This window comes from Mauremys mutica, chromosome 5 (assembly GCF_020497125.1).
Source record: "Mauremys mutica isolate MM-2020 ecotype Southern chromosome 5, ASM2049712v1, whole genome shotgun sequence".
NCBI classification, from domain to species: domain Eukaryota; kingdom Metazoa; phylum Chordata; order Testudines; family Geoemydidae; genus Mauremys; species Mauremys mutica.
The window spans coordinates 10961044-10976240 of record NC_059076.1 but is presented as its reverse complement, the minus strand read 5'-3'; the positions used below and the strand labels follow the sequence as shown (position 1 = coordinate 10976240).

General features: G+C 45.3%; 1 protein-coding gene across 4 annotated transcripts in view; it reads left to right on the top strand.

Annotated features, from left to right (window-relative positions):
- Positions 1–15197, top strand: part of EPHA5 (EPH receptor A5) — a 340760-nt gene that overhangs the window by 178141 nt on the left and 147422 nt on the right. For all 4 annotated transcript variants that reach the window (XM_045018677.1, XM_045018676.1, XM_045018675.1 and 1 more), the window contains one exon: positions 9974–10129. In XM_045018677.1, coding sequence (XP_044874612.1) covers positions 9974–10129 — 156 coding nt within the window. The remainder of the gene's footprint in view (positions 1–9973; positions 10130–15197) is intronic.

Genomic DNA, 15197 nt, shown 5'->3' with positions numbered 1-15197 from the left:
GAGCTCCTCTGGGCACAATCAGCCTCAACCCCGCACATGTGTGAGGCTTGTCAAGCCTGGAGAAAGGCAGGTCCTTAAAAGGGGCGCCAGCGAGTGAGAGCCTATTGCAGGCCTCTATAAAACATAGAATAGTCGTAGAGGATAAAGGCTCCAAAAACCTCTGCACAGGGAAAATTCCCAGGTTGCCAGATCAGCCAGCTTTGTGGCCTTTTTGAGCCAGCGGAGTAGCGGAAAGAGGTTGTGAAAATTGGGCCCAGGTTATTTATGGTTCTAGTCATGTAATATTAAGAAAATCAGGGATTGTTCGGCCTCAGTTCAGCTGTTACATGAGTTTGGTATTTGTCTGGTTTGCTTTGCTTCTGTCTTCGGTGTTTGCTACTGTGTTTTGCTGCCTCAGGTACTTACATTGCACTGGAAGTTCAGCTGTATCACTGCAAAAGGCCAGTGTGAAACCCTCCCAATACCTTTTTCCCCAACCCCTGATCTCAGGGACAATTTCCAGCCATGGATCTTCTCTGCCACTTGTAGGGTGACCAGATGTCCTGATTTTATAGGGACAGTCCCGATTTTGGGGTCTTTTTCTTATAAAGGCTCCTATAACCCCTGTGGCAGAGCTCTGACCTTGCTCCCGTGGGTCCTGCGCCTCTAGGCGGTTTATGCTGCCTCAGTGGCTCACTGTGACCCTCCACGTAGCCCTTCTCTCTCTAGGGCCAGGGTTACAGTCTACTGAGCCCTTTTCATCATAGGCTGCAAGGAGGTTGGTGAGAGAACTCCCACAGTTTCTGTTCAGCCTCCCGTCCTGACAGGGACCTGACTTCCTCTTCCAGGAGATGTTCCTGTAGTGGTGGGTTGTGGGGAACCCGGGCCCGCCCTCTACTCCTGGTTCCAGCCCAGGGACCCTAATGGTAGCAGTTGTTGGCAGCCGACCTTTCACTGCCAGAGTTGCTACATTTCCCTGGGCCACTTCCCCACAGCTCTCCTGCTTCTCCCTTCTTCACCCTTACCTTACGGCTCCTTTAACGATGGTCTGAGGGTGTCTTCAGTCACCAGCCCTTCAGCCGCACTTCCTCGCCCCTGGCTCTTCCCTGTCTGACTGGAGTGAGCCCTTTTTATAGTATCAGCAGGGCCTTAATTAGAGTCAGGTGGTCACATTAACTGAATGGCCTCACCTGACTCTTTGCAGGTTAATTAGATCAGGTGTTCTCATTAGCCTGGAGCAGCCACTGCTCTCGTCAGTTAGGGAACAGAAAACTGTTAATCCAGTGGCCAGTATATCTGCCTTCTGCTATTCTGCTGTACCCAACTGGCCTGGGTCTATCACATCCCCCACTCCCATCCTGATTTTTCACACTTGCTGTCTGGTCATCCTAGCCTCTTGCAAAGCTTCACTTCCTAATCCAGCTGCCAGTTTGAGGAATCAGCCCACAAGATTCCAGATCCAATAGGCTCTTCCTGCTGTCCTCCCTCACATTGACCTCTATTGCTAATCCAGCACTGAATCACGCACAGAATAAGCTATAGCAAGCTATTATTAGTCCATGCAGAAATTTTTCCTTTTTTTCCCTAAAACTGAAAAAGGCCAAACTTTGACTTGCTAATAATGGATGTTCCGCTGACGGAAACAAATCCTTGTTTGTGTCTGACTCCACCATATTGTTCCTGGACTCTGGCATATTCGCTGTGTCTAAAACGACCTTTTTCTTTAGCATCATTTGTACTTAAAGAATATTTTCACACATTGGTTAACCAGCAAAGTGGGCAGCAATTTTAATTTTAGGAACAAAGAGATGGGTGTCATTGACAGCTCCAAACTTTATTTGAATTCTTGTAGCTGTCTTGTCGCAAATGAGAGAGAATCCTAGAGCTTATCGCTACTGGTTTTTCTCCTCTCTTGAAATGAGAGGGGCTGCCATGAAAACGAATCTGTATGTCAGGCTGGAGATAGGTACCTTTTCAAAAGCTGTTGAATAAGAAATAATAAGATAAAGTAAAGAGGAATAAGGTAAGATTTTATTAGAAATTAAACCCCAGAGAGCTGGGTAATTTTAAGTAAAGTCGTGTATTCTGCATAAAGTGCTTTTCAGAGGGAATGGCAGCAGAGAACCTGTGAAATAATAGACCAGATCTCAAGGTATGTTTAAATATCCCATAGGGGAGGTTGTGGTAGAGGCCCCCTCTGTGCCCAATCCCTGGAGAAGATGAGTTGTTACAGCTGCAGCTATGGCGGTTTGGCTGTTTAGCTCAGGCAACTTGTGCTTTAGCTCTGGAGGTCCCAGATTCAGTGTCCAGCATGTTGGTCATGACGGCAGCCATCCTACTAAATATACAGTAATTTATTAATGTTGTTGCATTTAATAATTATGGCTGGGATCTACGTGAGTTAGGTGCCCAACTTCCACTGAAATTCAGTGGGCGGTAGGTGCCTAACTCCTTTAGGCTCCTTTAAAAATCCCACCCAGTGCCTGGATTAAAGAAAACCTGTTCAGGTTAGTTGTGTGGGTGTCTTGTTGAGGTTCTAGTATCATAGAATCATAGAATCTCAGGGTTGGAAGGGACCTCAGGAGGTCATCTAGTCCAACCCCCTGCTCAAAGCAGGACCAAACCCAACTAAATCATCCCAGCCAGGGCTTTGTCAAGCCTGACCTTAAAAACCTCTAAGGAAGGAGATTCCACTACCTCCCTAGGTAACCCATTCCAGTTCTTCACCACCCTACTAGTGAAAAAGTTTTTCCTAATATCCAGCCTAAACCTCCCCCTCTGCAACTTGAGACCATTACTCCTTGTTCTGTCATCTTCTACCACTGAGAACAGTCTAGATCCATCCTCTTTGGAACCCCCTTTCAGATAGTTGAAAGCAGCTATCAAATCCCCCCTCATTCTTCTCTTCTGCAGGCTAAACAATCCCAGTTCCCTCAGCCTCTCCTCATAAGTCATGTGCTCCAGCCCCCTAATCATTTTTGTTGCCCTCCGCTGGACTCTCTCCAATTTATCCACATCCTTCTTGTAGTGTGGGGCCCAAAACTGGACACAGTACTCCAAATGAGGCCTCACCAGTGCTGAAGAGAGGGGAATGATCACATCCCTCGATCTGCTGGAAATGCCCCTACTTATACAACCCAAAATGCCATTAGCCTTCTTGGCAACAAGGGCACACTGTTGACTCATATTCAGCTTTTCGTCCACCGTAACCCCTAGGTCCTTTTCTGCAGAACTGCTGCCCAGCCATTCGGTCCCTAGTCTGTAGCAGTGCATGAGATTCTTCCGTCCTAAGTGCAGGACTCTGCACTTGTCCTTGTTGAACCTCATCATATTTCTTTTGGCCCAATCCTCTAATGTGTCTAGGTCCCTCTGTATCCTATCCCTACCCTCCAGCGTATCAACCACTCCTCCCAGTTTAGTGTCATCTGCAAACTTGCTAAGGGTGCAGTCCACACCATCCTCCAGATCGTTAATGAAGATATTGAATAAAACCGGCCCCAGCACCGACCCTTGGGGCACTCCACTTGATACCGGCTGCCAACTAGACATGGAACCATTGATCACTACTCGTTGAGCCCGATCATCTAGCCAGTTTTCTATCCACCTTACCGTCCATTCATCCAGCCCATACTTCTTTAACTTGCTGGCAAGAATACTGTGGGAGACTGTATCAAAAGCTTTGCTAAAGTCCAGAAATAGCACATCCACTACTTTCCCCTCATCCACAGAGCCGGTTATCTCGTCATAGAAGGCAATTAGGTTAGTCAGGCATGACTTGCCCTTGGTGAATCCATGCTGACTGTTCCTGATCACTTTCCCCTCCTTTAAGTGGTTCAGGATTGATTCCTTGAGGACCTGTTCCATGATTTTTCCAGGGACTGAGGTGAGACTGACTTTACTTTGCTCATGTTAAGAAGGGAAAAGCTCATGTGGTCAGAAGGGCTGGGCTCTGTGGGCCAGATGCTCCTTTACAGCCACGAGAAGTGCATGTCGTTGGGGCCCATTTTCCACTAGGGTCGTGGGCCTTGGTGTCTGTGGCTGGGGAGGTGTGTAACTGGAGTGGCGCTGAGATCACACACAGACACACACACTGCCTGTCCTCTAGCCACAAGCATTTTTGCTTTGCAGCATGCAACACAGCACGTGCAACTTATTTTAAGGATCCCTCAGAAGACAGTACTTCTATCCTGGCCATTTTTGCACTGTTCCATCCCGGCTTGTGAGTCACTGAGTCCTCAGGACAAGCCCATCTTGGTCATTCCCTGAAGCTCTCCTTTCCTATCTCTGTGGCGAGTTCCCTCTTTGAACTGGAATTCATTGCACCTCCACTAGGTGGCTCAGACTCTGTTCCGTTGTGAGGCTTTACATGGGCTGAGCTTTGCCCTAGGTGTGATGCCCACAGTTGCTGCAGTCATGTATATTCTTCTGAGACGCCTGTGGACCTCCTCTTCCATGTGTTTTAGCTCAGCCATCAGAATTCAGGCAGGCAGTTCACTTGGCACAATGTCTGGGATATGTGCGTTTTAAGTTACATCAATTGTTCCTTTTCCCTGAAGAGTGGAACTTGTGTAAGACTCATGCGGACGGTGACATGTTTATAAAGAAAAGGGTTTTAATTAAAACTCCAGTTTCTGAGCTTCCCATTGGCAGGTGTCATCTTGATGAAAGTGACATAATCAGAATCAAGTGGGAGCTCAGACTGCAGGTGAGTGTGCATTTTGTTACTGTACTAATACTGTCCTATGGATTCTTCGTGCTTAAACAAGTGCCTGACTTTAATCATGTGACTAGTCCCATTGGAGTCCATGGGGTGTTTGTAAGCACCTGACTGAATCCAGACTTTGACCCAGAAATTAAGTGGATGGAAACTGGCTTATTGTCCTCAATGCCGATTACTGCCGCGGTCACAAACGACATTGCTTAACGAGATGGCCATAAGTAGCAGGTGATTCAGGGGTGGCAGTCAGTATTGGCAATCAGATGAGTAAGTGGAGGTAGCATCTTAGAAGGGCACAGCAAGCTCCCATGTGCTGTGCAATGAGTGAGGGGTACAAGAAGAATACCTCCACAACAAACATCCTGCTTTACGCCATGATTTCATTGTTCAGCCCCTGACACGGTGTAACGCACAAATTCCCCGATTCTTCTACGCAGTGATATGGCGGGAACAGTCAAGGATAAAAATACTTGCATCATAAATTGCCCCTGGATGCGTGGGCACCAAAAAGCATCTCATGTTAAAGTTGCCAAGTGCAGCAGTAACTTACGACAGGCACTTTGCTCCACAGAAGGGTGTCACACATCCTGAGTGGGCATTCAGATTGCTGTGAAAAAGGATACAGCTTTTATATTCATTTAATGTTCATTATTAAAATATTATGTGAATATCCTGGGATGCAAGCATCAGGGCATATTTGTTAGCATCGTGTTTATTCATGAAAACAAAACGTTCTATTCAAGCCGAGCTATATATCGCACTGTCATTGGCAAATTGTGCCTTGTTGAAAATCTATCAGAGAAAGCTGACTTATCTTGCATGTGCTGCTTCACAGAAAATAGAACCACAGCAAACTCTTGTGCCATAATGATTTTCTGTCTTTCTTGATGAGACATAATGAGATAAATTCAAGACCTTTTTGAAGGCTAATTACATATTGTACACTCTAGACATCAGTTGTCCTTGTTAGATGATGTGCATTTTTTTGCTTTCATTTCATCTTCTCTGTTGTCTGCGTATGCATGTGAATTAGGCTTAGCTATGAAATACAAATTGGGATTAGGGAGGAACTGGGTGTATTTTTTCTCTCCCAAATCTTTGCAGATATTCTACAGTAACACGATGCATCATTAGAGATAAGACAAAACTTGGAGGTAGATGTGAAGTAAATAAAAGGCCTGAATTTCAGGCATGGAGCTGGGCATGGTGCCATAAATCATGCCAGTTCTTGAACAACCCTCCAGAATAAATTCAAAGCTGAGCGTGCTATAAGGCTACTTGTTTTTGTTATTTATACGGATGGTTATGGCCAGATTTTCAAAAGTTCTCAGCACCCATCACTGGGAGCAGTTTTTAAATACAGTTTAGCCCCAGCTTATTTAGGTGCCTAACCGGAAATAGCTCGGTGCTGAGCTCTTTTGGATATTGAGCCCTTAAATTTTCATTTTAAATGTAAAGGTGTAGCCGATGATTTTTGTTTCTTGTTAATCTATTGTGTGATGTTATAACTAGCTAACATGTTATGTCAGATATAATCATTGTATGCTAAATAGAGTTAAGTTATAGGATTATTAAAGTACAAGATTGATCAGTATGTAGAGGGAATAATCATGTATTAGGTTTCTAAGTAAATAGGGCTGAAATGCAAGACCTGTAGGCTGAGGCCTGTAAGATTTTAGCTTAGCCATCCATAAGCCATAGAGTTAAGGAACGCTGATATAAGTAAGTGACCAAAGAATAACCTGATGCCCTAAGATTACTGGAAAAGATATACCAATGGGTGATATTGCAAAGATACCTGGTAATCACATTTTCTAACACATGCCCTAACCGCAGAGTGCACTATGTGCAGAAATGCTAATGACGAATAGTCAGAATCACATTATAAAAGAGGGTGCCTAGATTAGGAAAATTGAGCTCCCTATAGGAAACTCCAGCAGGAACCATCCCTCTACTGATGATCAGTCCGTGAGAGACCCATCAGACCCTAACACTATTGTGAAGGACGTGAGTAGAACTATATTTGTAACTTGTGCCTAGGTCTGTATAGAATTTCTATATGCTTGGGTAATCATCACTTTAACTATAACTTTAATAAAACTTGTAGAACAGAACAGACCTTGTACTTGTGAATGACAGTGGGGTCACTACCCTTAGTCTTTATGTGTCTTTAGAGACTCTACATCTAAAGCAAGTAGCAGAGGTGACTTTCACTGTCTTAAGCTTGAAACTGTAGCCCCCAAAGTCGAACCCGTGGTGGTGTAAAACCACGTTACAAAATTCACATTAAATACAATAAAAGGCTACAAAGGTTACCCCTTAGCCTTTTTGAAAAGCTAAAATTCCTTGTCAATATCATGGGCCAAGTATAATGATTGCCCTTAAACACTTTCCCATTGTCTTCACTATATAACATTCCCTAAGGGTATGCACCAGTCCCTTTTCGAAGTGTAAGGAAGATTAAGAACTACTGCCGCTGCTCAGGGCCGCCCAGAGAATTCCGGGGGCCCGGGGTCTTCGGCGGCGGGGGGCCCCCGCTCAGGGGCGGCTCTAGACCCCAGCGCGCCAAGCAGGCGCGTGGGGCGGCCCTTTCCCTGGGGGGGCGGCATTTGGCTCCGGTTGAGCTCCCGCAGGCATGCCTGCGGCAGGTCAATCGGAGCCGCGGGACGAGCGGACCTGCCGCAGGCATGACTGCGGCGGGTGCCGTGGTCCCGCGGCTCCGGTTGACCTGCCGCAGTCATGCCTGCGGGAGGTCCAGCCGAGCCGCGGGACGAGCGCCCCCTCCGCAGTCATGCCTGCGGGAGCTCAACCGGAGCCGCGGGAAGAGGGGAAACACTCCAGGGGCCCCGGAAAACACTCGTGGGGGCCCCTGCGGGACGCGGGGCCTGGGGCAAATTGCCCCTCTTACCCCCCCTCTGGGCGGCCCTGCCGCTGCTAAAGTGACCATGTCTAAGGTCGCTGTTTGTTGGTTGGTCTCTCTCTTGTCTTGTCCATCTTGTAATCATTGTATTCACTGTCTCCTCCTCTCCAGAAGCAAGAACTGTCAATCACCCATGGTATATAGACCAGGGACATATGGAGGATTTCTGTGTATTCTTACCACACTGCCATGTTTCTTGTTTGTTTCTGAATTGCAGCCACATTTGCAGGAGCTGCAGTTTTAATCTAGGGTGCCTGGTTGATTTCAACAGCACTGTTTGTCCCTATCGGGAGTGGGGGGAGGAACTGAAATCAGAGTAGCTTTTGCATCACCCTGTTGTCATGATAACTTCTTAAGGTATTGTGCTATCGTGTCCAATCAGAAGAAGCCAACGTACAGGAGGTGTGATAGAAGAAGAGTTGTGTGAAATCTTTCTTATGTCCAGATTCTAGAAATTGTCAAACTGCATAATTTACCCTGATCCACTAAAAAAGAACAAAAAAATCCACATTTCATCCAACATGATGGCAACATTTTGATCTCAGATCCATGCAGCAGATCTTAAAAACTGATACTGTAGTTGTACATCATGTTGTTGTGGTGGTAGTGAGGATTTTAATAGTTGCCAATACACTGGATTTTCTTTGCACAATATTTGCCAGGCAAGGACTTTGAATGACAGATTGAAAGCCTTTTTAATTTCCATGTATCTTCTGTAAGTATGTCTGAATGCCTACGTATCATTAGTAACAGGATGGTCATAATTATTTTACAGTGATTCTCAAGGAATCAGAAAAGTAACAGCATTTTTGAGCTGGCAAACTGGATGTGTGTGTCTATTTTAGATTTCAGAAATGGCAGGAAATCAACTTCCCAAAAGGGTCTATGTGAACTTTAATTTTCCTTGTACTGGTGATTGTAGATCCAGCAATTAAAGAGCTAGTTTGTTTTCTTTTAAAGACCAGAGACATGTGCAAAACTGTACATACATTTATCATGGTTGAGTGTGAAACTGAGGTGCATGAGTGCAGAAAAATGATCAGATTTTTCTAAAGAGCCCAGCACCAGTAGCTCCAAGTTACACTTATGTGGACTGGCCAGATTTCTAAAACGGCGGAGGACCGAGCCTTCCCCATTGATCTCAATAGGCACTGCTGTAAACTGAGCTCTTTAGAAAATCTAGCCCTTAAGCTCCAAGGATCTGAGCCTGCAAGGTGCTGAGCACCTCCTGTGAAGTCGAGGATGCTCAGCACCTTGCCGGAAGAGCAACCAATGAGCTTTGAGCCTGTGCTGACAGTTCTTTGAAATTGGACACAATGAATGTATGCACTTCAAATTACCAAAGGGGGGAAAAGAATCCCCAACTCAACCTCGTGCGGTGTATGGGGAAAAAAGAGAACAAAAATAATAGCTCTCAGTCTGTAAGGCCCATCATACATATACATTACAGCTAGAGGGAATGTATTATACAGTGGGCATGTCTGGTTCAGGGGGTACCCAGAGATAGCTGTCTTATATGGAGCGGTTCAAAATTCTTCACAGGTTTTCTGGAAGAAACCCTGGGGAAACAGTCTTATTAGAATGTCTTAAAGCTGTCTGTACAGATATCCCGTCCTCTCCAGGATGGCATGATTATTTTATTTGCTGAGACATTGATTTCTGAGCATGGGACATCTTAAACGAAAACCACAAAATGTATTTTACTGCTCTCCTAAGCTGTGTCTAAGAGCGAGTGAAAAAGCAATACTTTGATGGTTTCCAAACAGAGAGAGAAGCCAGAAGACCGGTTAGGTCTAATACATTCAGCAAGAAAAATAACTATCTGACCAAGGCAGCTGCTAGAGAAATCAATGGCCAAAATGGCCTCATTCTTTTCTGCACAAATATTTTAAACGTGTACCACATATTAACATGAAAATCTCCCATCTCCCTCTTGTGTTTTTTTAAATAATTCATGAGAAATAGCTCATGAGTGTTTGTTGTTGTCTCTCTCACTGAGGCTATGTATACCCTGCAGCGGGGGCAATTTCCAGCTAGAGGAGCCATACCAGCACTAGCTCTGCTCAAGCTGACAGGCTAAAAATAGCAGCGTGGCCAAGGCGGTGTGGGCTGTGGCTCGGGCTACCTGCCCAAGTTCAGTCCCATCTGAGATCCCAGCTGCGGCCCATGCGGCCCCGGCCACACTGCTGTTTCTAGCACACTGGCTTGAGCAGAGCTAGCTCATGAATGTCTAGCTGAGCCGGGAATCCCACCTCCCCGCTGCAGTGAAGAGGGCCTCTAAAGATGTGTGTTAAAAAGAAATGGGAAGGGGACGAATATTTGCTGGAAGAATTTAGTCTCCGGTTCCTCTCTTGCAGTCTGCAGACCTGGATTCTTCAAGGCCTCTCCCCAGAGCCCATCCTGCAGTAAATGCCCCCCTCACAGCTACACGCACGAGGAAGCATCCACCTCCTGTCTGTGTGAAGAACACTATTTCAGAAGGGAGTCGGACCCACCCACCATGGCCTGTACAAGTAAGCACACACTGTGTATCTTTTAATCCGTTTGCACTGTTACACACAAGGAATGGGCACAATGACAACAAAGAAAGTGCTTTTACAGGCTTTGGGCCTGATCCTGACCTGACTTGTGCTAGTTTTACACTGCTGTAATCCACTGGCTTCATCTAAATTACTCCGGATTTACACCACTGGACTTGAGAGCAGAATCAGGGCTCTTGGCCTCTAAAGTAGGGATTTGATCCAGTAGGTGTTTGTGGAGTTTAGCATGTGGAACTGAACATGCAGCATCTAGAATTGTACGCTGCTGGTGTGTGTGTGTGTGTTAAAATATAGTTATTTAGCTATAGTTCTAGGTAGACACACTATATATGGGTGCCACTTAGTGTCACGAGTTATTCTATTTCCCAATAGTCAGCTTGAGCAACCAGAGAAATAATGAGGTGTCTAGCACTCCTAGCTACTTCGGTATAGTGATATTGGTGGGAGGTACTGACTGTCCAGAGCTACCGCAAAGAAAGAAACCCTATGTTCACAATATTCAGTGGATGGGGGAGGCAAATATTGTAGGGGGAGAAATAACAAGCAGTTTGGTATGTTGGGAGCTGGAGACAGAGGAGAGGGAGGGGGCAAATGATAGTTTTCAATCACTCTTTTCCCCACAGAGTATGAAGCCACCCTTTCATCTGCAGCTTGTAGACCTGTAACTGCATCTTGGCCACTTCCTCTTCTAAATACTTCGACCCTGGTCCTGCAAAGACTTACACTTACACAAATGCATAACCTCACCCTGTCAGAAGTCCCACTGAAGTCAGCTTACCACAGTGCATAAGGTTAGGAATGTGCACACATCTTTGCAGGATGAGGGCCTTCACTGGGAACTGGGCAATATTCCATATGGGATTTTATAGTAGAAAGGGAGTTGAAAGGAACTGAAAAAGTACCTGAGCTTCTATGGATGGGAACAGGCAGAAGTGACCCTCTGAGACGGAAGAGGGATAATAAAAAGCCAATATATTCAGAACAGCTGGGACAAGGTGAAAAAGGAGCTTCTGCTCTCCATTTTTTCTCCTCTCCTTCTACTAGGGACTGTTTTCAGCAGTAGAAGGTTAGATGTCATGATGGCCCTAGAAGAGCTGTGCACCAGTCAGCACCCTACTGATCTATACCGTGTCACCATGGTTATTTGACTAGCACCCTCGCTGCAGAAAACAGGACAGGGCAGCAGTTCCCAGGGCAGGTTCTAAGCTAAGCTGGATAAATTGACAGAAGCACCTTGGGAGAGAGGTGCTAGGGGCTGCGGGGAGAAGTGGGAATAAGTAAGGGCCCGGGGTGGGGGCACCAAGAGTGCTTCCCACCCATGTCTCCCAATGAACCCTGCTGCTCTTTCTGGCCACTTCCAATTCGCTCTCGATCCTGTCAGCTGCTGCACGCCGATGAGCCCCTGTGCCTCCAGGGGGCTCCAGGCACTGGAAGGGATGGCTCACGCAGAACAGCCGGAGGATCAGGGTCTGACTTGGGAGCACTGAATGTCTCTCCACTTGGTTTTCACAGTAGAAGGTGACTTGAAACGTGCTTCTCTCTTGAAAGGGCCGTGCGACTCCAGGGCGGGAAGGGGGAGCCTCACATCGTTTGTGATAGGCAATGCTGCGTAAAGGTAACAGGCAGATAGATGGAAGAAGAGTCCAGCTAGTGAAGTCCTGGTGTTGTCGGGGGGGAGGGGAGAAAAAATATCTTTTAAAATAAAGATGTTCCAAACATAGATTAAAAGGTAGTTATACACGTAGGCCGGCTCGCAAAGGGGCTTCAGGCAAGTTAGCTGCCCAGCTTCCATTGCAAGTCAGTGGCCAGTGAGTGGCTGATTCCCTTGGGTTTCTGTGACAATCCCAGCTGTATAGTGGAAGAGTACATATGTTAAATAGGTCCTATTCTGCCAGCAGAATAAGGCATGCCAGGATGTGCGTTAGTAGTGTTTGGGGTATTTCTTGGGCAGATGAAAGTTACAACACCCATAATCTGCAACAAACCCCCTACCAACACACACCAATTTGTGGCTCATTGCTCTGTGTTACTGTAGTGTGAGGACACGGATACAAAGAACCAGGCCTTAAGCAGCAACTAGAGAACTCGGTCACCAGGAAGTTCCCACCTTTTTATTAAGCTCCCTCCTAAAACACATCCTGGGCCTCTCTGGTGAAACTGTGGACCTCGATGACCACTCCACAGTTACATACAGGAAAAAAAAATCCTGCATCATGTTTGATTGACAAATGAAATTGTTAGGCCTAGTCTACATTGGTGGTGGTGGGGAGGGTCGATGTAAGATACGCAACTTCAGCTACAGGAATAGAGTAGCTGAAGTCGACGTATCTTATTTCGACTTATCTCCAGTCCTCATGGCGCGGGATTGACGGCTGTGGCTCCTCCGTCGACTCCACTACCGCCACTCATCTTGGTGGAGTTCTGGAGTCGACGAGAGTACGTTCGGGGATCGATATATCACGTCTAGATGAGACGCGATATATATCGATCCCCGATAAATCGATCGCTACCGGCCGATCTGGCGGGTAGACTGGACATACCGTCAGAGCCACTAAGTTTCTGTTGTTTACTTCTTCAGAAGTTAATAAAATCATCAAAATGTAGGGCCTCAAGAGGTCATCTAGTCTAGCCCTCTGCACTAAGAGATTTCATCGACTTGAAATCTAGTAAAAGGGGTCTTAAAATTAGTTTTAAGTATTACATTGCCAAGTCTCCCGGCCAGTATTTATGGTTTTATAATGATGCTTTCCTGGCTTTTTTCAAAATGCTTGTCAGTTCCATGTTGCTATGTGAAAGACCCACACAAACAGGGGAAACTGATTAACTCACTAGAAAAGCGAAACAGAAACTGATCAAATATGAAGGGCTGTCAAATGCTCAAAGGAATAACAAAAAAGGAGTTGCGAAAGATGTTTTGTTCTTTAATTTCTTTAAGTTCTAGTTTCTTAGAACCGGAATTTGTAACAATAAGTAATAATTTTTTAATGTGATTTTAAAATCAATGATACCCTGTTAAATTTTGGAAAAATGTCCTCAGTCAGACTCAGTGTCTTTTTCTCAGGGAATTTTGTGAAAATTATTATTCACTTCCCAGAAGATAAATAGCTTTTAAAAATAAAATGATAGCTTTCTGTCCTCTTTGGGACATCAATTTAAAAGGAAATAAAAATTAAAAAACAATGGATACACTTTTGAAATTTATGGCCATAGTGGAGAAGTTTTTTTCAAATGGTATAAAATATAACATAAAACAGAAGTTTCTGATGAGAACATTTCAGGGAATATTTTGCCCTCAGAAAAAAGTTCACAATTCCCTTTAATGTGCATTGTGCGTAAGTATCAGAGAGCAGAATTTGTCTCTGAGAATGTATTTAAAAACACACACACATTGATTCAATATTTCAGATTTATTGTCCATGAAAGAAAATCTGGACTTTGTCTTCAGCCTGTTTCCTTTTGAGTCAGTAAATCATGATCTGGGGTGGGTAAGTCAGTATCTGCTTAATATACAAGTTAGCTATCTTTTTTATTATGATTATTTTGGTAAACTAACTTCTTTGTCCTTGACAAAGAGAGGTCATAAATAAAAATGTACCATCTGAGCAGATATCAGGTTCCCTGTTCCTCAGAAAATAAAATAGCATTTTGTTCTCACCACTGTGATTTTTTTCAAAGTTTTAGTGGAGCACAGTTTCAAGATTCTTCAAATAGTACTTGTTAGATTTCTCCAAACTACTAAAGATCATTCGTACAGCCCCTTTGAGAAGGCCAGTTTTATGGGTTATGGAGTGCTGGTGACTTCAAAGCATTGCTTTTGAAATTGATGGTTTTAAGCCTTCCAGAAGAGCAGCTGACTCTTCTGTACAGAGCGAGTAAAAACCTCTGGCAACTTTAGTAAAGTAATTTACCTACGGTTAAAGACACATTGTCCAATAAGTGTTTCTTGTGCTTGACTTCCCCCTCCCGCACCCTACATTCCCTCTTAGTTTATACGCAAAGAGTCATCACATAGTGGTAAGAAAAACTGGGCAATTTAACCAGTCAAAGGTACTTGAGTGCAATGCATTTAACTCCGCACAACTCCAGGCCTGAATTTCTGTAGCTTCCGTTGTATCGGTCTGATGGGGCTGAAAGTTGTTTTAACTGTTCATGTGCTATGGTGCCATTAGCTAAATCATGCTGGATACCTGTGGGGTGGTTTGTGAGCGTTAGAGTGGAATCCATAAAGATTCTCAGATACTTTTTGGGGAGCCCTCACTGCCAATTGCCAGTTTGTGTGAGTTCCTTCTTTGCAGCGGTTTAATTTTTGTTTTCTGGTTTGAATAATACACAATGTTTATCATTAGAATGACTGTTGTTCATATGCATGAAAAACTCCCTTTGGCTACTGTAGGAGTTGCACACAGGGCCGCCCAGAGGATTCAGGGGGCCTGGGGCAAAGTGGGGGAGCTGCGGTGTTTGTACTCACCGGGTCTTCGGCGGCACTCACCGGTGGTCCGGGTCTTCGGTGGCATTTAGGCAGTGGGTGGCCCTTCAGTCACTCTGCGTCTTCGGCAGCACTGAAGGGCCCCCTGCCACTGAAATGCCGCCTAAGACCCAGACCGCCGCTGGGCCAGGGCTCACAGGGGCCCTGTGGGGCCCGGGACCTGGGGCAAATTGCCCCACTTGCCCCCGCCCCCATGGGTGGCCCTGGTTGCACGTATGCTGCAGTTCATTCTATACACTTCTGTCCTGCAACGACTTGAGCATATGCTTTATTTTAAGATGCCATTGGCTTAAATGGGACCACTCATGTGCTTAAAGCTATGTGTGTGCATAAACATTTGCAGGATTCAGTTCTTACTGGCCTCTTCAACTCCACCTCTTTGGACTCTGAGAGCAGACACCCAAAGACAAATCTTCACCAATGGCTCCTTCAATTGAATGCACAAATAGGTGCTTAGATGCTCAACTACCTGCCTGTGTGTGCAGTTAAGGCAGTCTGTTTTAAAAACATGATCCACAGAACTGAATATATAACTCCGAAAAAGCTGAGTTGAAC